This window comes from Pavona decussata, unplaced genomic scaffold (assembly GCF_977016875.1).
Source record: "Pavona decussata unplaced genomic scaffold, jaPavDecu1.1 SCAFFOLD_210, whole genome shotgun sequence".
NCBI lineage: Eukaryota > Metazoa > Cnidaria > Anthozoa > Scleractinia > Agariciidae > Pavona > Pavona decussata.
Window position 1 is genome coordinate 73,148 of NW_028145615.1, and position 21,932 is coordinate 95,079.

General features: G+C 37.8%; 3 protein-coding genes across 6 annotated transcripts in view; 2 read left to right on the forward strand and 1 right to left on the reverse strand.

Annotated features, from left to right (window-relative positions):
* The window catches only part of LOC146460552 (alpha-1D adrenergic receptor-like), a 28,477-nt gene extending 7,134 nt beyond the window's left edge, over nucleotides 1-21,343 (reverse strand). The window contains exons 1-2 of one of the 4 annotated variants that reach the window (XM_085087943.1): nucleotides 21,136-21,343; nucleotides 2,140-2,211 (exon numbers count right to left, since the gene is read on the reverse strand). In XM_085087943.1, the coding sequence (XP_084944069.1) occupies nucleotides 2,140-2,171 (32 nt within the window). In that variant the 5' untranslated portion in view covers nucleotides 2,172-2,211; nucleotides 21,136-21,343. Of the gene's footprint in view, nucleotides 1-2,139; nucleotides 2,212-5,295; nucleotides 5,420-21,135 lie in introns of those variants that run through there. The other 3 variants (XM_085087941.1, XM_085087942.1, XM_085087944.1) reach the window with 3 other exon arrangements.
* On the forward strand, nucleotides 13,425-14,387 carry LOC146460553 (beta-2 adrenergic receptor-like). The gene has a single exon (XM_085087975.1). The coding sequence runs from the start codon at nucleotides 13,425-13,427 to the stop codon at nucleotides 14,385-14,387; it is 963 nt and encodes a 320-aa protein (XP_084944101.1).
* LOC146460554 (proteasome subunit beta type-6-like) lies at nucleotides 17,565-21,588 on the forward strand. The gene is made up of 7 exons (XM_085087951.1): nucleotides 17,565-17,689; nucleotides 17,763-17,830; nucleotides 18,746-18,877; nucleotides 19,187-19,316; nucleotides 19,934-19,988; nucleotides 20,145-20,234; nucleotides 21,354-21,588. The coding sequence occupies exons 1-7, from the start codon at nucleotides 17,585-17,587 to the stop codon at nucleotides 21,479-21,481; spliced, it is 708 nt and encodes a 235-aa protein (XP_084944077.1). The 5' UTR covers nucleotides 17,565-17,584; the 3' UTR covers nucleotides 21,482-21,588.
* Nucleotides 21,589-21,932: the final 344 nt, after the last annotated feature.

Sequence of the window (21,932 nt, forward strand, 5' to 3'; positions counted from 1 at the left end):
ATATTCATTTTCCGTATGTCTGTTCTGTCACACTTTATAATACAAAAGCTGTCGCATTTTGAAATAACCGTCATCGCACTTTGTAATAAAATAAGCTATCGCACATTGTAATAAAGTTGCTGCATTTTGAAGTAACCGTCATCGCACTTTGTAATGAAACAAGCTATCGCACATTGTAATAAAATTGTCGCACTTTGAAATAACCGTCATCACACTTTTATTACAAAGTGCGATGACGGTTATTACAAAGTGCAATAGTTTTTTTGATTTCATTACAAAGTGTGACAAAAGTTACTACAAAGTGTGATGACAATTATTACGAAGTGGGATAACTTATTTTATTGCAAAGTGCGACAGGTATTACAAAGTAAGACGATTATTACAAAGTGTGAGAGAACAAACGTAGGAAAATTGTGGTCACGTGGTCATTTTTGCAGGTGAGGAATCGAATGGAATAAAATTTCGGAATTTTGGGTATTCCTCGCAAGGGCGTGTCCTAACGTTCCTGAAAATTCCATTCCATTCGTCCATTTCTACTCGAGTGCAGTTTCTCCGACGTAAGTTGACAGTGTTGTTTTGGTTTACGTGGAAAACTCGTGAATAGAACGGGTTTGTTTTCAAGTCGGTTGCACTTAATCCTGAAATACCGTTCCATTCCGGAACGTTTGAGCTAATGCGAGCACCCGTGATCCTAAATCTCTCTAATATTATGAATTTCAAAGTTAAAGCATCAGATCAAAAGTATGTCAGGCAAAAATTTTAAGGATCAAGCTGAGGAAAACAGTGAGTAAGCACAATTTCAATTTTCCATATGTTTGTCTGTAAATGTTCTCACGGAATCTGACAGGTTTTTTTTGAGCAGCACTCAACGCTTCATATGGTGGAAAAGTTTTTTTAAAAACCCTTAGGGTCAAAGCTCCGGAAATTCGGTATCCGTTGTTATAAAAGCAAGAGTTTTTTGGTGATATATCAACTCAGAAATTCATACTGTGGAAAATTGGTTCTTTTGTTTTTGAAAGGGCAAAAAAAAAAAGTTTAGAGCGCGAAATTCGGATATTTGAAAAATTCGGGAGGTGGGATTTCGCTCCCTCAAATTTTCTGGAAATTAAAATTACAACTAAAGAATTTGAACGTATTGAACTATATCAGGATACACAGAAGTCGCTTTTAAAGCTCTGAAAACGACCTTAGGAAAAAAAACATTCAAAGTATTCTCCTTGGGTGCTCTTGTAAATTTAATACAGAAACATTAAAAAGCGATCAAACGTTTGCTAGCTCGTCTCCATCCTCAGATTACAAGAAAATATTGTACTCTTACTTAGTTTGTTACGTTTCCAGTTCATAACTTGTTCAGAAATATTTAATTTGACACAGGATGTCAGGTTTTCTCATACAAACATTGTCAGTGTTTGCTTAAGTTTTAATTAAAATGGCGAATTTTTCCGCGAAAACCGACGAAAGTCTGACTGCATGGCAAGTTGCAAACAACATGTGATGCTAAAAAAAATCTTGCGTTTACAAAAAACAAAAATGTTAAAAGTAGAAAAAAGAGAAATTCATGTGCGTTTTACTAGGCCTTATTTCAAAATTCATTTCGGTATGAAAACGTTTCGGTATGTAAACACAGAAAATAATATTGTCATCTCGTAGCAGAGTAAAACTCAAACTTAGTACACAACACTTCCCTGCTGAACACACCCCGAGTTTGTTTTAACTTGTCAAATGTGGTTACGGTTCTGAGAATCTTTATATCCTGCTTTTGAACTGTCATCAAGCTAATGTTATGAATAAAAGGAATTCAGCCAAACGTTCGCCTCACTTTATCCATCACTAATAGAATAAATTACAGAATTCTTTGTTGTTTTGATGAATTGCTTGCGGCTCTTTTAGACGTTTCACGCAAATTTCAAGCATTCCTTGAGATTTAAACTTGTAAGGCTAGTTTGATTTGACAAAATAATCAAAATAACTTGTGTTAGTCCGTGACAAAAATGAGATTGTTCGCTTTGGTAAGAAGGTGCCCGCCTGAGCCTGAGAAAGCTAGCCTGCAGACGACGCGGGGGACCCAGCGTTGGCGTCACGAAACGCCCTCCTCCGTTTTCTCAGGCTAGAAAAAAGATAAAAATGAAGTTTCCTTACCTCGATAGATTGATCGTCTGCGTCGTTTCCATCACATCGAACTTATAGTCAATTCATCCACGTAACGTTTTCCTTTGAAAAAATAGAAATAGAAATATATGAAATTCGCGGACTTGAACTTCCCTGACTGCAGTTGTGTTAGATTCGGAGCGCTCTCAATCGGAACGAGATCTAAAATTGCTTTTAGCGACTCTGTGGGAGCTTACACACTTAATGTATTTTGTGGGCTTTGTTATGACTTGTGGTATTCTCGTGCTCAATTTAAAAACGCTTTTGACAGTTTCGTTTATGAAGTATAATTGAACCTTTCGTGCGTTCTCATTGGTTAGAAACTATTTTTTTTTATTTTGCAATACTAAATAACTACTTACAATACTTACAATGCTTACACTAAACAATACTTACAATACCTACCCTACTACATTACAATACTGACAAGATTCCCGACATTGTTTAGATTAATCAATTTGTAATTACAAAAAAAGAAAAAAAAAATTATTGGTTAGAAACTAAGGTCATGATCATGCTATGATGTTAACGTACATTAAAAAACTTGTACTCACACGAGGTTTTACTCGAATCTCAACTTTCTGGTCCGCAAGTAGTTTCGTGAGGGTTCACTTGCTGTTGAAACGGTACCCCGACATACGAGACGTGCTCAATAGATCAACAACTAAAGTACTAGGAAAGCTTTCTCCCGCATCCTTTAACATAAGAAGAGCTAAAAGCGCGCGAGCGTTTTACGTTCTCGTCCACGATTCTGTAGTGACCACAGGCTTACCATCGTTTGTGTGGTGGACTGTGCTTTTAAAAATGGCGGTGTCCACGATAAATTTTAATAGCCTTTCTAAATGCAACAGATAAGGCGGTTTTACAACTTTCAAGTTTAACTCATTCAGATATGTAGGAGGAAGAAAAACAACTTTTGTTTTCTTTTCTGTTACTTCTGAGTGAGTCAAACCTCGACTTCATAAAACCTTTCTCGCAAGCATCAAATTAACAAAACAAACACAGCAAAATAAATCTCAACATCGTGTCCAGTTCACACTTCTTAGCTTCATTCTGATCTGTTTAAAACGCTCTAAATACCAGGGCACTTAGAAAGGCTAAACTTTCATCAGCGCCGCCACCATTCAAATGCATAGTTCACCAACACAAACAGAAGACGGTAAGCCTTTTGCTGTGACAACCGATTTTACTATTCAACGAAACATGCACGATTGCTTTAATTTTAATATTCGGGAATTCGATATTCGTTATATATATTCTGCCGTATTCTTATCAGGGGCACCCAACGACAGTTTTCTCCTAGATCCTTTGAAACGCTATTTTAGGCTATCTGGAGTGCCTTTAAAGCTCTGTAGGTTCATTTCAGGCCGCGCTATAATATTTTTATCTATTCGGTCATTCTAGGGGAACTTGAGTCTTTTCGAAATTCCTAGGGCACTTTTGTCCATTTCCCGGAAACTTAAAGTCTTATTCCTTCCCGAAAATCTTAGCTGACCTTTTTTCAGCACCCGAAACCAAATTTTTATCAATCCGAAGACACTAGGCCTTAAATTTCCCATATCAGGAACGTGCAAGGTGAAAGTTCCCTTCAGAAAATTGTAGGGGTTTAAGGGCCCTCCGAATAGGTAATTCACCGAAACGATCCGTTGGGTGCCCCTGTCTCATTTTGAAGGTTGCGTGCGCCTCGTGTTTATCTTGTGACTTTGTAATTTGAAGCCATCTGTTTCAGCTAGCTCTCACTTTCATTACTACAGTTCCTGTCTGTTGTTAAACCAACAAATCGTGATGTGTTCTCTTTTAAGCCTCAACAGTACCTAGTATCTCATTCTCTTCTTGACTGAATATATGGGTTATGAAAATAAACGAAATTATCTGACCAAAATGTCTATTCTCCTATCCAGTACTTCATATAGTATCATATCGAAAAGTGAGTAGAATATGTATTTTGCACTGATGGTGACATTGAGGCTTGAAGGGCTAACAAAAATAGTTGCGCTAACGCACCTGTCTGTAACGGATGGAGATATTACGGAAATAGTATGGTGAGGAGCTTAATCTCTGAAAAATGAAATTCTCGCCTTTTCAGTGAACAATCTCTTTCCCCTCATTCAGTGGAAAATTCTCAGAAATGTATGTGGAATAAACGGAAGATAGAGTCGAGCACAGAGCGCTGGAAAGGAAATGTAGCTCCAATTTCCAGTCTTTCGATAAAAACTAAAACAATATCTTAAAGTGAGACCATTTAAATGAAAGCTGCTGAGCGAAATTTTTTGTGGTGCTGTTTATTATGATGTACAAGTTGGTTCTAACTTTTTCTGTCGATGAAATCCTAAAGTGTGACCATTCTAATGAAAGCCACTGAGCAGTACTTTCCGTGTGGTGCTGTTAATTAAACTGCACAAGGTGGTTCTAGGTTTTGAGTCTATGGATGAAACCCTAAAGCGCATAAAGGCTACTGAGCAGTACTTTTTGGTAGTGCTGTTTATTATACTGTACAAGAGTACAAGACAGTTCGAACCCTAGATTTTGCGGACGAAACCCTTCATGCAGTGTAACCATGTTTCAAGAGATCAGCTCTTTGTTATTCTCTACAAGGTAGCTATAGCTTTTGAGCTGTTTCAGCTGTAACTTCTTGTGGTTTATGTGAATTTTGTTATGACAACATATTTATCTAATAGAGCACACGAGATACGTCACGGCATGACCAAAATGTGAAGATAATGATTCCACTGGTTCGTTTTCAGATCAAAGGGACAGAGCACAATTTATAACTGGCGTAAACATGTGACTCATCTAAGTTCGTACTTTTTTGGTTCAAAGAGTGCCAAAAGCCTTGCTACAAGACAGGGCCTATACAAGAAACCCATGCACTAACTAGCGTGACCGCTTGGCAGTTGATTATTGTGTTGACGCTACTTCGGCAGCGTAACAGCTAAGAAAAGATTCGCAACACGATTGACAACCTCTCATAGCAAAGTGCTATGGAGGAAGTAAGTAAAAGATTCTTTTAATCGCCGAGAATAGTCGCCGAAGCGGACAGAAAATCTGGTGATGTCATAGCGCAAATATAGCCTTCAATCTGTGTTTACAGTCAATGTTAAATGTGCTTTGTTTTACACAGCTAGTGTCACCCGCATAAATTCTTACCTTACACGAGTTAATTCTCACGGTCCACTGTACCTTTTCCCGAAGACACTTTTTCTTGGTTTTAAGGAGAATTACTGCTCGTGTTGTCTTAGCGCGGAAATTGGTCATGTTAAGATCAGACGCGTTATCATGTGCCCGCTGTATTTCTTAATGCGGTATTTTTGACTCACCGTACTTCCTCAATTGAGCTCCCGGAGTGTACCCATACGGTATGTGTATCACCAGTTTCAGTTTCGATAGCATGAGAAATGATGACTATATCCACAATAATCTAAGGTTTGTAAATATTCTAAGTATGTATGTACCCGGCGAACCGATTTTGCCACAGATTTCGCCGCCGGGTAACAAATACCAGACTCTATCCTTTTATAATTATTACAACCAGTTTTATTTCGTTATAGCCTGACTGCTGTTTTGGGGCTACGACTTCCTGTTTTAAAACGATGTTTTCGAACAGTTCTCGTGATCGAGTAAAACCGGTATTCCCCTCTACGATCACATCGAATTTTAACAAGTATTATTAATTATTGTTATCTGACGTTACCGTATAAAAATTCAATTTCACTTGGCGGAGCAAAAAAAATTAATAATAATAATAATGCTAATAATTTGAAGCTAATCTGGATCACAAAACAGCGTTGAATTACAAGACTCAAAACGATCGATAATTTGCTCCAGTTGAGAACCCCTTCAGGGTCTAACTTCGTAAGAGCTTTTATAACGAGAAAATTGAATTGAGTGACCCTACTTCCTGAACGGGGTCAGTTGCACGACGGTATAATCGGATGGAAAAGGGGGTGACAATTACCCCACAAGAAGATAAATAAAAAGTGAAAATATTCTTATCCCTATCCTATTTCAGACCCACTGCCAAACGTTTTGCCTTTTCGGCGGTTTCAGGCTTAAACGCCTAAAATATACACGGTAGTGGTTACAAACTATTGTACCAATCACACTTTATTTCAGACAAAAACGGCTTTTAAAAAACCTTTCCACTTTGGAATGCTCAATTAAGGGTTTGCAGTCTTTGGAACTTCGCCAAGGACGCTAATTTTGCGTTTGCTCAGCCAGCCCCAACCCCAGCCCCACAAGTGCAAGCTTGAAACACAATTATTAAGCAGACGATTCCGAAACCATTTCAGCTAAATTGTTTACCTTTGGTTTTGCGGTTTCTCTGCCAAGGGCTAACTGGTTCAAAATATTCATGCAAACTAGTGATATTCGGCCAACCAAGGGATTGCAGTCTTGAGAGTTGGTACTTCGCCAAGGATGCTAAATTTGTTTATTTTGCATTTGCGCAGCCCAGCCCAGGGCGTGCACGCTTCTTTAAAACACAATGATCTTTCAACAGTGGATTCAGAGAACATTTAAGCTAAATTGTTTACCTTTGGTTTTGCGGTTCTTGCTCTGCCAAGGACTAACTGGTTCAAAATATTTATGCACTGATTGGCAAGACACCTTATAAATCACGCCTCATTAGATCATTACGGTTTCAGAGCTGTTCGGAGATTACTGCGGATTATGTGTGTGGCGAGTTTGATTTTTATAGTTTCACCGGCAATCGAGGAAGGCCTGCTCTGTGAAATGTCTTCATTACTCAAAATAATACGTACTATTTTTTATATGTAAAATCGTGATCCCAATTTACACGTGGCACATTTCAATCATGTTGTCAAATATAATTCAAGCCTCTAGCAATATGTAGAAAAAAAAAAAAAACCCTGAACAACAACTTAACCGACAACAACAAAAACCAGCCAAAATCACAATAAATCTGCCCCTAACTACATAGACAACACTAATGACTCTAACAAAAGTTGAACAGATTGCAGTTTAATTCAGAAACTGTTGGGTTCGTCGACGCAACAATAATGGGATGTAAAAATTTTGGGCTTTGCACGAAAACTTCGCTATTGGTAGTTCCCATGAAGGAAACGGACGGAAAATGAAAGCGACTTTAGGTAAAAAGAAAGACCGAATGGCCATAACTGTTTCATCTGTCTCCAGCAAACTAAAACATTCGCGAATAAGAAATTATCAGGCCTCAGACTCCTTTAATCTTCCTATAATTTTTCTTAATCGTATTAATCCGGCGAGACGTGAAGCAAATGGGAGAGAATTTGAGTTGGAACCAGTACGCGATCAGCGAACAAAATGCGTGAATCGTTTTAACCATTTTTTTTTTTTTTTGCGTGAATGGCAACTTGACAAAATCTATAGTTAACGTCATCTGTAATTAACAATGAACTTTTTAAAAAGCTAGTGCCACCATTTCGGGCACTAAAAGTCAACTGATCATGATACTGAAAGCTTACCTTTCAAGCAGTGTTACGACAACAGAAGGCCGCCATATTTTTCCAATTAATTATTTTGGAAACTTTCATTTGGATCACTTAAATATATAAATAATCACACGCATTTCAATTTATCCTCCAAGATAGGAATCCTCTGTCAAGGAACATAATTTTATCGTTCGGAAATAACAAGTTCATCTAAGACGGTTTTAGACATTTTCCTGGCATATCACCCAATTTTTAATTTATTAGTGAGTCGTTTATTCTCTTTTTCAATTATTTCTTTACAAATTTTCATCTTTATCCTTCCGGCCCAGTTCATTTATTAAATTTTCTTCTGTAAATTCGGGTTCGGATCTTTTAAAATGTATTTATTGGCATCACTGAAAATAGATCAAATAAATAATTCTGTCAGTGGTTTCTCAGATTTCTCGTTCATATTTTCTGCTCTGAATCACTAACTGTTCCACAGCAGGAGGGTGGGGGTGGGGGGTTATTATTTGGCTTGCGAGAATTGCCTCAACCATTATGTCACCGGGAATTAAAAATATGTCATATTAAAATCTTTCTCTTTATCAAACTTGGACAATCTTTTGACTTCTAACCTGTAATTAACGCAAAGTTGAGGAAATTACCCCAGAATAAATTCATGATAATTGTTATCTTTACTTCCAAGAGACGTGCCATGTCAAACAATAAATATATTATGTTTGGTTATTGGGTCAATCCTGTGTCAATCAAAATCTGCTAGCCTGATTCTCAGACGATCCAGGTCGCTCGCGACCACTCTCACTGGCTGTGTTTTCGTAAGGTCCAAATACTGATCACGTGAGGTAACGTGAATGGTCACTGTGGAATCCTAAAGTGAAGCGTTTGTGTTCACTCATCGGTGCCAATATCTCATTCCGTTGCAATAAGGTGCTGATTTGGCGAGCGGGTATTTTTCGTCATACGCTATCCGAATATTTCACCGAACATATCGGATCCTATTATTTCACAAAATTGGATGTTTATGACGTCTTACTTTAAGACTCTCTTCTAGAGATTTTTTTTCTGTGACGCTACAATCGGGAAAAAGAGTCGTGCTTGCACTGCGCATGACTAAAGAGCTAGGGAGGGAGACCTGGGACGTGTTTGTGTTTGCTGACAAATCTTGCCACAGTTGTTCAAACAACAGTTGATAAATTGCTATCCATCCGGCCAAAGGCGCTCCAACTAATTTTATTGGCTCAGGATGGCGACTTACCCACTGGATAAAGGTAACCTCTCTTTGAACAACTGTGAGTCTCTGGGTAAAATCTTCACAGCAGTAAAACACAAACTAGTGCCTCGATACTCGTAACCAATAAAAACGAAAATGCTCGACGTCAAAAACTCAATTTACCAGATTACGGGTTGGCATAAGGAAATACCATAAAATACAAAAACCTCCACATGTATTCAACTGGCACAGGGTATAAATGGGTTTCAATTTTATTTACAGTGAAGTAATACCCCGTGTCAGACTTTCAGAACAAAATTTTTAAAATTAGGACCGAAACGGCTCCAAAACCATTCCCCTTATGGCCGCACTTACCTATCTAGCTTATATAGGGGAGGACCCCTAAAGCAGAAAGAGCACTCACGCATGCGCAAGACAAGATTGTTGAAGACAGGCAGCTGTTTCATCCTTGTTAGTACTCATCATGACATAATCCGGGTCAGGGATTGGAAAGCCTCGAAACGTCAACTGTTTTCATCTCCAACCACTCTACAGACGAACCGGGGAAGGTTGCTTATATCTCAGCTCTGTAAAGTCCTCGACATTGCGTGGGAGAGGAACAAATCTCCAACAAAAGGGATGCATTCTGGACATAAAATAAATAAATAAATAAATAAAACATTTGTTTGAAAGACGACCTCAAAGAGTTCTGTGTTTGTTTAGTGTATGGTGATAATAGACGCATGAGCAAGACAAGATCGTTGAAGACAGGCAGCTGTTTCATCCTTGTTAGTAAGCCAAGGAACCACACCCACATCTAATTAGTTTTCTGATGAAACGGCAAACAATTTTCGCCCTTAAAACCAGTTTCTCCTGTTTTAAGTGTCACTTTAAATAGTTATAAAACATCTTTGTGTCGATGGAAAAGTGAAAATAATGGTTCAGTTTTGTTAACAATAACCCTACTAGTGTACTGGCGGCGGATGGTTAGGATTGAAATGGATACCAACTCAGTATATCCCCCCGTTTTTCTAAGAATAATCTCAAGTTGGAGAAAAGCTTCTTTGTCAAATATTTGAGCAGTTTTGCACAACTTACAGCAAAATCTCCCTGCCAGTGCCCGTTTAGGAACCGAAATAACCTTGCTTCTCAGAAAACATCAAATATATAGCGACCGTGTTACGTTAACATGGAAAAAAGCTGTACCATTACTGGCCCATACAGGATTGAACACGACATTTTAAATTACCGTATATCTTCGGCCTTCCCAGACATTATCACCCCTTTCGAATAACCACCCTTCGTTGGAGAAAACGTGCCGAAATAATTATCCCATAAACTTACTTGGTACTGAAGATGGCCTTCCTTCAATTAACGCCCCAATTACTGTTTGAAGAAGCAAGATTATTTTTTGTCTAACGCTTCGTCGTGAGTGCCACTGGGAAGATAGAATGTAATTAAACCTTGGAGAAAGCGTGCACAGGGGAGAATCAATCCTTGTTCTCGTGCATTGCCAGCATTAAAATGTGGTATTTGGCTGCTGGGCATTAATTAACAAAATGGGATTTTGTTGTTACCACTGAGTTCAGAAGGATGGGTAAAGGGTGACCGCGGTGTCCTTTTATCTTCAGAAGATGGAGAATATTTTGACATTGTGTTAGGCCGTAGACAAATTTCAACACTGGCAGAGGAAACGAATTCCAGTAGAAGCACCAGATATACGAGCATCAATAAAATCTACACGTACGGATTATCTTTTTTCATCTTTGGCAAACGACGTTGATGTTTCTGAACCTAATAAACAAGTAAAGAGTGTCCCGTTTTCGGATATTAACATTTGAAAAGCTCAGAGACAGGTGAACCGTGTGTATTGACATTTATAAAGCAAAGTAATTATACATCATGAAGCAGTTTTACGTGAAGTTTGTTTAAACAAGGTTCGCTTGTGTTGTCCACTAAACCGCAACAAAGTCAAAGAATCACCCTTAAGGTAAATATTGTTGTTAAATACACGCAATAGACTTTTCGCGGTAAAATCCACTATTTTCAACAACAGTGTACCACAGATACAGTAAAAAATATTTTATGGTATTTGCAGGGCAAATTCTGAAATCCTATATGAAATAATGCCCGTGAGCAAATTGCGATTTGAAAACTTATGCCAAGTAGAAGATTATTCTCTTGAAACCTGAGTTGGAAACAAGTAATCGGCGCCTGTTTTCACTTTTCTGCTACATTTGCGTTTGCAAACCCCTACCAAAGAAAATGTGATTACTCACTCTCTGACTCAGTTGCAGCCCTCAGATTTTTCCAGTCGTCTTAATAACTTGAATTTAATTTGATTTCGTATTATCGTTCACCCCATTTCAAAAATGATAAATTTTGGCGGTCTATTTAGCTAACGTATGGATGAAAGGGCCTTATCCTCAAGAAGAAAATTAAATAGAGTTGTGCAATAAAGTTTTTAAATGTTAAAGACTGTGGATGAAATTATTAAGTGTGACTATTGTAATGAAAGCCCTTGAACAATTTACTCCGACGCTGCCAATGTTAGTCGGTCTTTTTCTTATTCTTCAGTCAATTTTTGTCCAGTTCGAACCATTGTGCTTTAATTTGATCGGATTCTGATCCTAGATAGGACTGATTTCACTTTCATTCGTCTATTATTTCTATCACAAGACCAATTTTATTTAGGTTTAAGTCAATTTTAAACCGCAAGATTCTTAATTTTACTTTTATTTTTGTCACATCATAAGTTTTCAAAATTTTGGGTAGCCAAATTTTGGGTATATCATTTAATCTTGCAGCAAAAGTCTCTCATTTTCGGTAATTTTGTTTGTTCCTAACTTCATGCATTTTATCGAAATTTTGGAAAAAAAGCAATCCATTAATTGTTTGAACAAATCATTACAGACAAATTGCATTTTAAATTGCAGTCGTTTAGAGGTGCTAGACGAGCCTTTTACTCAAGAAATGTTTATTTTTCACAACAGCATTGTTAAACAAATCATTGTTAACAATAAAGTGGAATATTCGGCTTGTCATGAACAGTTTTCAGACAGCAATTAATCCATTAAATTGCCTTATGGTTTTTCTTAACTCATAAGATGTTTGTTCGATATCTGGTCCTGTAGCTTTTTCAATGCGTTTCGCCTTGTCCTGGTAGCATTTCGTTCTGTGGATCAACTACGAAGGTGAGGTGAGGTCATTCAAATTAAATTAAACAGTTCTGAACAGTTTTCCTTTTCTGAAATTTGTGCCTTTTGACAGTACATTCTTTAGGTCAATTAAACGCACGGAGAAAAAATTGGATGCTGAAAGTGCAGGTTTTGTGCTGTTATGGTTCATCGCAAAGCCGTTTTAAAATCTCAGTGATTTTGTGGCAAATTCTGACTGAAATCTTGGCCATCTGCTGAAAGAAATAGTTACTGAGCTGTACTGTTTTCTGCGGGTCTGTTTATTGAACTTTGATTAATCGCCATAATTTTACTGTGGCTGTATTTATTTTGTTTTACAATGCAGCTGTAACAGTTGAGTCTGCAACTGAATCTCAATTAGAGTGTGAAACTTCAAATCAAAGCTGCTAAGGAATACTTTTATGAAGTGCTTAGTGTTAGCTATGTGCGCTGGACAAGTAGTTAACATCGCGGTTCTAATTCCCTTATACATAAGCGTGATTCAAATGAAGACAGTGTGCACTTTTTATTATGTAGTACAACGTAGTTCTAACTTTTGATTTCAATGATAAAAATATTAACAAATAAATAAAACACCAAAATAATGAAAAATAATAATCGTTCTTAGATCCATAGCTTTCGTGGTTAACAGAGACAAAGACCAATCAGTTTGAATTCATTTGAGGACTGAGAGTAATCTACACGTACATTCAGTAGCATTGCGAATGATTAGAGAAGCAATTAACACTTTAGAAACTAAAGAGGCCGATTTATCTCTGATAATAAAATTTTCGGCAGATATTGCATTGCTTCCAAAACTTTTAATTAAAGTAACACTCGAGCTCGTCCCGTATCAAACTAAAACAAATAATCACCTTAAGCTTTTTTTTTTTCACTGGAATCGACCTTCAGTTTGAAAAGTAGAAAATGGTGAATGCAAAACTGAATCCTGTCCCCGAACACTTTTTACTTGCTGGGTTTATTGTTGTTTTTTTTGTTATCATGAAAACCACCAGTCTTACATTAAAAACGTTATGTATCTGTGTATTACAACAAAAAATTCTGTAATAAACCATCTGAAAGCAATGGTCATCGTAGTTAAGTTCAAAGTCCTTTAATTTAATTTATATTGTCAATGGTCAGTGAATATTTTAGCCTCCAAAAAGTTAAAACAAGAAAGTGGCCAGCGTTTTTTAGGTCAGATCAGAGTGTTGAAACCGCCTTACTTTTGTTGAGCCAGCATAAAAACTAAAGCGGTCATTTTAACATGTAAAATATAAGAGGTATCCTGGGTATCCTGTGATGGAGTAAGAGCATTGCTACTCACGGCCCCTGGATGGGATGCTAGTCCATCACAGGACACCCAACATGCACTGACATGGAGTATTTCTACTCCCCACTGGTTAGATTAATGACCTTTACGTTGCCTTTTAACAGAAATAATCATTTTTTATGGCGATGGAAAACTCAACGAGTTCAGGTACTACAGGAAGCCTACAGAAGTGGTGCGCTTTTCGTACGGTCTATGATGATGATGACTTGCCAGTGCTCCTCCAGGCTTCATTTATTATCAACAGTATTATTAACTCCATCCTGTCCATCGTGACTGTCATCGGCAACATCCTCATCTTGATGTCCCTAAAAAGAACCTCCCGACTGCACGCTGCCTCAAAAGCTCTCTACTGCAGCCTGGCTGTGTCTGATCTGGGGGTTGGTTTGTTTGTCCAACCTGCCTTCGTTTCCCGGTTAATAACAGGAAGAGAAGGCTTGACGCACTTGTGTTATCTTATGGAGATTATCGTCAACGTCGTGGGTGTCATCTCAGTCGGCGTCTCTCTCCAAACTCTCTCAGTCATTAGCGTCGATCGAGTACTCGCCATTCGCATCAAGATGCGCTACAAAGATGTTGTAACAATCGTCAAAACACGAGTTGTCTTGGTGATGTGCTGGTTCTTCAGTACGTTTCATGCAGTCATGATATTTGCGAGCAAAGCATTCTTCAATTTGTTCCAGATCCTTGGAATAATCATATGTATCGGTCTCTCCACTGTCTCATACATCATTATCTTTCGTGATCTGCGACGCCTTCAAAACCAAATTCAGAATTACGGTCCTGGAGATGAAACGACGCGGAAAGCATCGTTCAACATACAGCGTTACAAGAAAACTGTTTCTACTGCGCTGTGGGTTTATGGTTCCCTCATCGCTTTGTATCTTCCTTTCATGATAGGTGCAGCCACGCTCATGTCGGTGGGGCCAAGTGCGACCTTTGATGCTATTCAGTGGTTTGGGATAACCCTTATGTATATGAACTCTGCTCTTAATCCTATTCTCTACTGCTGGAAGATTCCAGAAGTGAGGGAAACTCTGAAAGAGATTTTAAAGCAGTATTGTTCTTGTATTAAGTCAAAAAATAACTGAGCTATTAGAAAAAGCATGGTGTACCAGATCAGTGTTGCAGTTTCGGCAGTCTAATTCGGTTACTTAGAGCTGAATATATTACAAAACAATTGTTCTGTTCGTTTTCGTTTAACATTTAACAATTTTCCTGCTTAATCTTGGGAATATCGCGCCTGATACTTAGCCGGTGAGGCCGTCGGCAGATTTGGCTAAAATCAGGGGTATTCCAAAGATTGAACAGAATAATCGTTGTATTATTCACCACATTGATAACAAATCACATGCACAGTTTTATTGCAGACGAGCTGGGGACGTTCTTTGTCTTGTCATTTTTCTCCCCGACACACGAAATAACCTATATCTCAGGATGTTTGTTGACTACGGACGACGAACATTCGGCTCACCATGACCATATTTGAGCAGTGTTACAATGTGTTGAATAATAAGAACTGTTATCTTACGTGGCAGGTGCTAGAAAGCAAAGAGGGAACTTTCTTCTCCCTCGCGCTCACTTCTCGCACGCGCGCCCGATTCCCCTTTCCACCTTTCCAGCGCCTTCCACGCGGGGTAAGGAACAGTACGCCAGGTAACGGCGGGACGCCTTTCTCCTCATTCATTGGCGTACTGGCGAAATGTGCAATCCATATCCATTATCTTTTAAAAGTGATAGAGACCATTTGATGTCAGGTTTTCAGCAGTGAGTTTGTAGGGAAACGCTAGCGTACGTAAAAGGTGAAAATGATAAAAAATAGAGCTTGCTTGAAACACGTTATACGAATTTTGAATTTCTGACCGCTTTTTCTTAAACTGATCATAATACTCTTACCTTTTGTTTTAATACTATAAGGAATGATTTAATTTAAGTCTTAATATGTATAAATAATATGTTTCGTGTGCGAAGTATAGTGTTCATGTGTGACGTTTTGTATCGAAATTACGGTTGTATAAACAAGACTGTTTGTTAAAATAGGATATATATTGCATGTTATCAACGTCCAAAATGATGCAGACGTGGTCAAGGAATACCTATAAACTTCCGTATCTGTGGAATGAATATAACATACAAAACAAAACAAAAAAATCCAGATTGTACGCTGAATGACGAATAGATAAGGGGGTTATTTTCTAAAGAAACTGGGCAGAGAAGGATGTTCTACTAAAGGAACTTAACTTTAGCATCCCATCTGCGCAATCTTTAGTGTACCAAGGACTATGACACCAGATTTTAAATTCCATTAGTTGCAATTTTGATTTCAAATTTATCATAAGAAAATATTTTAATTTTAAAATGGTGTATGTAGATTGTACTTTTGCAGATTTACGTAGATTGTACCTTTAGTTATTATAAGCAACTTGTACTGTAAATAATTTTATTGTTAACATAAACGACCCCTCAAGCATAATTTTAAACTTAAATTACCAATCGTGTATAAATAAAGGATGATTGATTGACTGACTGATTGATTGATCTAACACTTTTTTACCTCAGTCAAGTAAGTTCAGTAATTGTTATGTTAAGGTTTGCAGATTTCGGAAAAATCGTCCATAGGTATAGAAAATCATCGATTTTTTGAGAAATTTAGAATTTCGTCTTTTCTGTGTCGTTAAGTTTCACAGTCCTCACTCTTCTCGAAAGCTTCAAGAGACTGCCATTAGATGACCAGAAGCAGGAGCAGAAGCCTACAAAATGCCACCCACGTTTAATAATTTATCAACTAGAAAGGGTTAAACACTTGATTATGCATGTTTTTTCTCTTGTACAGTAAATTCTTGGTGTACCTGTAGTCTGAACTTGAATGTGGTGCTGAAGTTGATTTTTCGTCGACTGATAAATTTGTTATTAATGTGCGTTGACTAGAGTGATTTTTCAAGGAGGGCGATTATTCAATGTACGGTAGTCTTAGAGGAAATTATTTTAAAACTACCTTTAAAGATGGAGTCCATAACCAACCATTCCCTCCCACGGGTATTTCTGTGGACAAAAGTAATGTTCATCATGGGTCCGAGGGAAGACAACTTTTTAAGACTGTTTCCTTGTCCCTGATGAAGGCAAGTTTTGCTAGCCGAAACTTTAGGAAAAAAGTAACACTTTGAAAGGTGTACATCTCTTTCACTTAAAAAAAAATAAGCTGAAAAGGCAAGCTCTTTCCCAGGGTCTCTCCTCTTCACGTCCCAGATCCTTGGCAGGAAGTTCAGTACTGAAAAGGCTGATCATATCGATGTTGAGTTTCGTTAAGGGTAAAAAGATTGGAATTTCTGCTTCACCCTCCTCTCCCTGATTGCTATGAAAACTGGGATCAACTGACTGCGGCGATCAGTTATCGGTGCAGGCTGGGGCAAGAGAGAAGGAGGACAGGTATGTGCATTGCGGTAATATGTGAATAAGATAATTTTGATATGATGATAATAATTGACGCATTGTAGCTCCTTAATCAAGGGTCACTGTTTGGCGTGATTGCATATTGCGTGTTTTTGTCGGTACCTCTAAGCCTGCAGCTGCATACTGGCTGAAATTTGTCGGACGACAAATAATGTTACTTGTCAGTTAGTGAGCGGTTAAATAAGACAAGTTTACGACAAGATTCACTTTTCATTCAGTTTATAGTCTTGCAATGTCATCATGATCCTTCAAAGCATAAACAAGACAAGATAAAGTAGCTTCGTTGAGAGAGGACGTCATTTTGAGTAATTTTAATCTAGTAGAGTACAGCGCGTTCTTCACGACAAACTGAATCACTTATTATGCGGCTACCTAATGGTTCAACACATTTTGCTCCGATTTCGGCCCCATTATAAATCTGCCCTTTTCCTACAAAAAATATCGGCCAGTGTGTCTGGTTTTATTGTTGGTCATTGTTTCTCATTTATAGCCTATCGTGGATTCTTGTAGTTCACTGTATGTCATTGTAGTTTATTGTAGAGTTGGTAGCTTGTCGTAGATCATTATGAAGTCAATGTTAGTCATTCCTTGTTTTAGCCAGTTACAAACTACTTCGATTCGACTGTTGCCTATGTATTTATTTATTTATTTATTTATTTTACCTAGTGTATACACGAGTTCCTATTTATTTGGAGACCAACAGACTACCAAATTTCATGTATTTTCAATTTTTAAAAAAGGAAAGAAGGGATGAATACATGAATGAAAGAAAGAAAACCCAAGGAGGTCTGGTACCTAGTTAAGTTAATAACACGAGACCGAGGCTTGTACAATCATCATGGCGGCCGCACTACAATCAGGAATGCTAAGTCATCCTCGACAAAGTAAAATGATGGCTTCTTCTGAATGTCCAGACTGGATGACAGCGGAACACAAAACGGGAGTGAGTGAAGTCTTTATAGTTTTGTTTTTAAGTCTTCTGTGTGCATGGAACCTTATTTAATGTCTTGTTTTAGACAACCATTATGGCGGTTGAATTCGATGGCGGCGTGGTGATTGGAGCTGATTCGCGTACAACGACTGGGTAAGGGAATTGTATTTCATCATTTTACACAAGTTTGATATTTGCGTTTGAGTATTATGTATAAAAAGAAACCATTTACCGTTCTTCAACTGGGACTTAACATATGCCAAGTAAGCGTGATGAAATGACAATTAAAAAATAATAGAGTAGATATAAGCTTACATACATGTACATGTATAACCTTACTAAAGAACTTAAGCTTTATACATGGAAGCTTAAAGTTGAGCTTACATTTTTGTTCTGTCCCTTGTCAATTTAAAATTCCTTAGAATTCCCATTAAGACCTTAAACAGTAAAATAAAATAATAATAATAAATCTACAAATAAAATAAAAAATAATGTAAAGATTTCAGCAATCCCACCAACATTAATAATTATGATTGAATATGCATCACTGTCATGTTAATCCCCTTCTTACACAAAGAATGAGCATGAATAGAGTTCGAGTCACAAAATATATATGTAATTAATGTATAGGGTTGTGCAGAAATCTTGGCAAAATGAGTGCCAGCCAATGAATGTTTTATTTTGTGGTGCTCAAAATAGTAAACCCATTGACTCCTACACAATCCAAAGCTGGCTGTGCCACGTGTGTGTTCAGTGAGTAAAATTTGAAACCTTCTTCCCCTAGCTAGGTGTCTTTTTAAATCCTCTAGAGCTGTCAGTTGTTTAGGAAACAAATAAATTTATCAGAATCTGTCTTTTGTCTTTTGCACATAATTATATTTGTGAGCTTTAGGGGGTATGGGAAAGGTTTCTTCTTAAAGTACCACACTGAAAATGGTACCCGGCATGGATTGGTCCAATCGCTTGTTATTGATAGGTACATATTATCTTCCCCTTTAAATGACTGGCTGCAAAACCATGATGAGGCAAATGTCACTAACAAAATAATGTTATCTCACCTCTCGGCAGGGCTTATATTGCTAACCGAGTGACGGATAAGCTAACACCAATAACTGATAGAGTCTTTTGTTGCCGCTCGGGATCTGCAGCTGCCACTCAGGCTGTTGCTGATGTTGCTAAATATCACTTGAATTTCCTTAGGTAAGTCAGTTATACATTATTTTATCAGGAATATGAATGATTCTTTCAGCTTTCCTATGTGTACACAATTTACACGGAATTTTATGATCCCACATGTCCTTGATTGCATTGTTTTGTTAAGCACCTTACCCAGATTAAGGCCACAGAAGAAACAATACTTTGCTGTACATTCACTTCTTGAATATGAAAATCACACTCACCAGTTTGGATGAGTGATCTATGACTTGTACTTGCCTGACGGAATCTTACACTCGCATGGGCAAGCATTAATTTCCAACCCTGCCTATGTTACTGTTTTTTGCTTTTAAGCATTGAGATGGGAGAGCCTCCACTTGTGAAAACTGTAGCAAATATATTCCGTGAAATTTGCTATGAAAACCGGGATCAACTGACTGCGGCAATTATCTGTGCAGGCTGGGACAAGAGAGAAGGAGGACAGGTATGTGCATTGCAGTAATATGTGAATAAGATATTGTTGATATGATGATAATAATAAAGGTTGACAGACAAGGCACATTTTATTAATGCCTGGTTCATGAAAATTAAAGGGCCTTTGTCACAATTTTTTTTAACCAATAGGAAATCGTAATAATCAACACTGCGTGGCAGCGTTAACCGCAGGCAGTCTGAGGTTTTCACGTGCGTTCTAAAACCTCTTTGTTTGGCCTTTAACCTTTTGTATTTGTAAGATATTTATGTTTTACAATGTTTTACAATGTCCTCTCGAGGACATCGATTTTCTCGACAACATTCAAATAAAAATACAAAATATGCCATTTCAATCCCTCACAAATGACCAAACAGTTCCTCTATATCGTTATTTTCACTTCTACAAGCCTCACAAGGTGGATGGAAAAAGATTTTCCTCGCAGATGCCTACTTTGAAAACTGTTCCGTCGGATCAGAAATCAAATCGCCGCACATGCACAGAAGAGTGTTAAATGCCCTTTAAAGAGTATTTTCCCCAGTTTAGCTTTACTTTTTTGTGATTTATTCAACCTGTGCTATAGCCTATTTCCAGCAAGTGAAAGATATGTTCTTTGATTTTTATTGCAGGTTTTCTCAGTTCCGCTGGGTGGCATGTGTGTGAGACAGCCATATGCTATAGGAGGTAAATACATGTATATTTCACCTTGGATGACTGTGAATAAAAATTCCAGCCCTTATGTTCAATCCTACCGTAGGCTCTACTTTTCTAGTATAGAAACACCAATTTTACATGAGGAAAGAAAAAATCTACAGCTTACTTTTTTCTCTGTCATTTCAGGCTCTGGTAGTGGATATATCTATGGTTACTGTGATGGTACCTTCAAACCAGGCATGACAAAGGAGGAATGCTTCACATTTGTTTCAAATGGTTTGTTTTTTCATACTTCTTAAAGGTTTCATAGTCAGTTAATTCAATAAAGGAGTGAAAGGAGTGAAAACATTGCTGAGTTAATGTGTGTGCGAAGACATGCTGGTGTGATAGTACACAATTTAGACATCAGGACCCTGATTAAGTTTAATGACTAATCAATAAAGATTCTTCCAACAGATTTTTATCCTTTATTTCTGACTTGGACTTTTCTTTACCATTAGCTTACAATTAGCTTTTGAAAACATCTCTAACAAGCAAGGTCAAAACCTTGGTTAATTTTAATCTGGAATTACTTGTAGCATAAATCAGCTTTTGAACAGTAGGGCGCTGATGAAAGTGTCAGTGGTTTGAATTGTGTTGTTTTCTTAGTTGTCTCTTACATGTAGTTGTATTTAAATGGATACTAATGATGGTAGCCTGGCAGTGCCCTAACATCCACGTGGGGGGGGGGGGGGGGTGAGTAGGGGAGGGGAAGTGGAAATCCACCTTGCCTTGCTTCATGCTACAGAATCTGGTTTAAGCTGTCGCTTTGTGGGCCTCCTGTAGCTCGCATATGACTTTATCTTTCATTTTTATTTGCAAGGCTGAGGGCCAACAACAAACTTGACCCTCATAATAATATTATGATGCCGAGTAAGGGTATCAAACCCAGACTACAGTGGTGGAAGGTAAGGGCTCTCACCACTATGCCATCCCTGCTCCCCCAACACTTAAAGCTTGTCAATTTTTATGATTACCATGTTGGAATGTGCATCAATTTGGCAATGGTGCAAACATCTGTCCATTCCTGCAAGACAGTTTTTAACACTTCTCATAACTTGTAAGTTTTCAAAATGTTTTTTTTTGTTGACAAATTGAACAAAACAGTTGTGAAAACTGTACAAGTCATCGTACTTACATGGTGTTAGCCAAAAGGGTGTCCAGGTGTTGCTTAGATGCCCACTTTTTTTGGGAAAAAAAAAAAGAAAAAAAAAAGAAACAAATCAGTGAAATTTTCTCAATATTTAAACATTTTAATGTATGTCCACTTCTCAACTCCTGGCAAAACTCCTTTTCCAGGTACATTTTTTGATGCACTTCTTTGCTAATTCTAGTTTAAAATTAATTTGTTTTTAGCCGTGGCTCTGGCGATGTCACGTGATGGCTCTTCTGGTGGAATTATCCGCTTGGCTGCCATAGATGAAACAGGGGTTGAGAGAAGAGTGATTCTAGGAAATGAGCTGCCCACATTCTATGAGGGATGAAAGTTCATCAAACGCAACTCAACTTTGCTGTATTTACATGTTAATGTTTTGAAAATTAATCTATGCTGTCTGTAGAACATAAATAAAGTAACTCTGGTTTGATGGCACTTTTGAGGCAAAATTATCTCTGTTATAGAATGCGTGGTTCCAGAAAAAAATCCACCATCCTCCCAGAGAAGACCAATCTCGAAATTCTTAAAGCGAGGGGAGGAGGAGGTCTTAATCAGCAAAATTGCAGAGAGGGTCCCCCCTTTCGCTCACTTTTTCTAGCGTCCCTTCGCCCTCCCCTCCCTGATTACGCCTGCTACGCAGTCTAATTGTATTGTAATGAGGATCAACTTTCTCTAATTGGATATAATTATATCATACACAGTCGTTTTTCCTCACAAGTTTACAGATAATATAAGTGGAGAGCTAGTTATTACAAAATCTGAGATCTTAATAATTACTA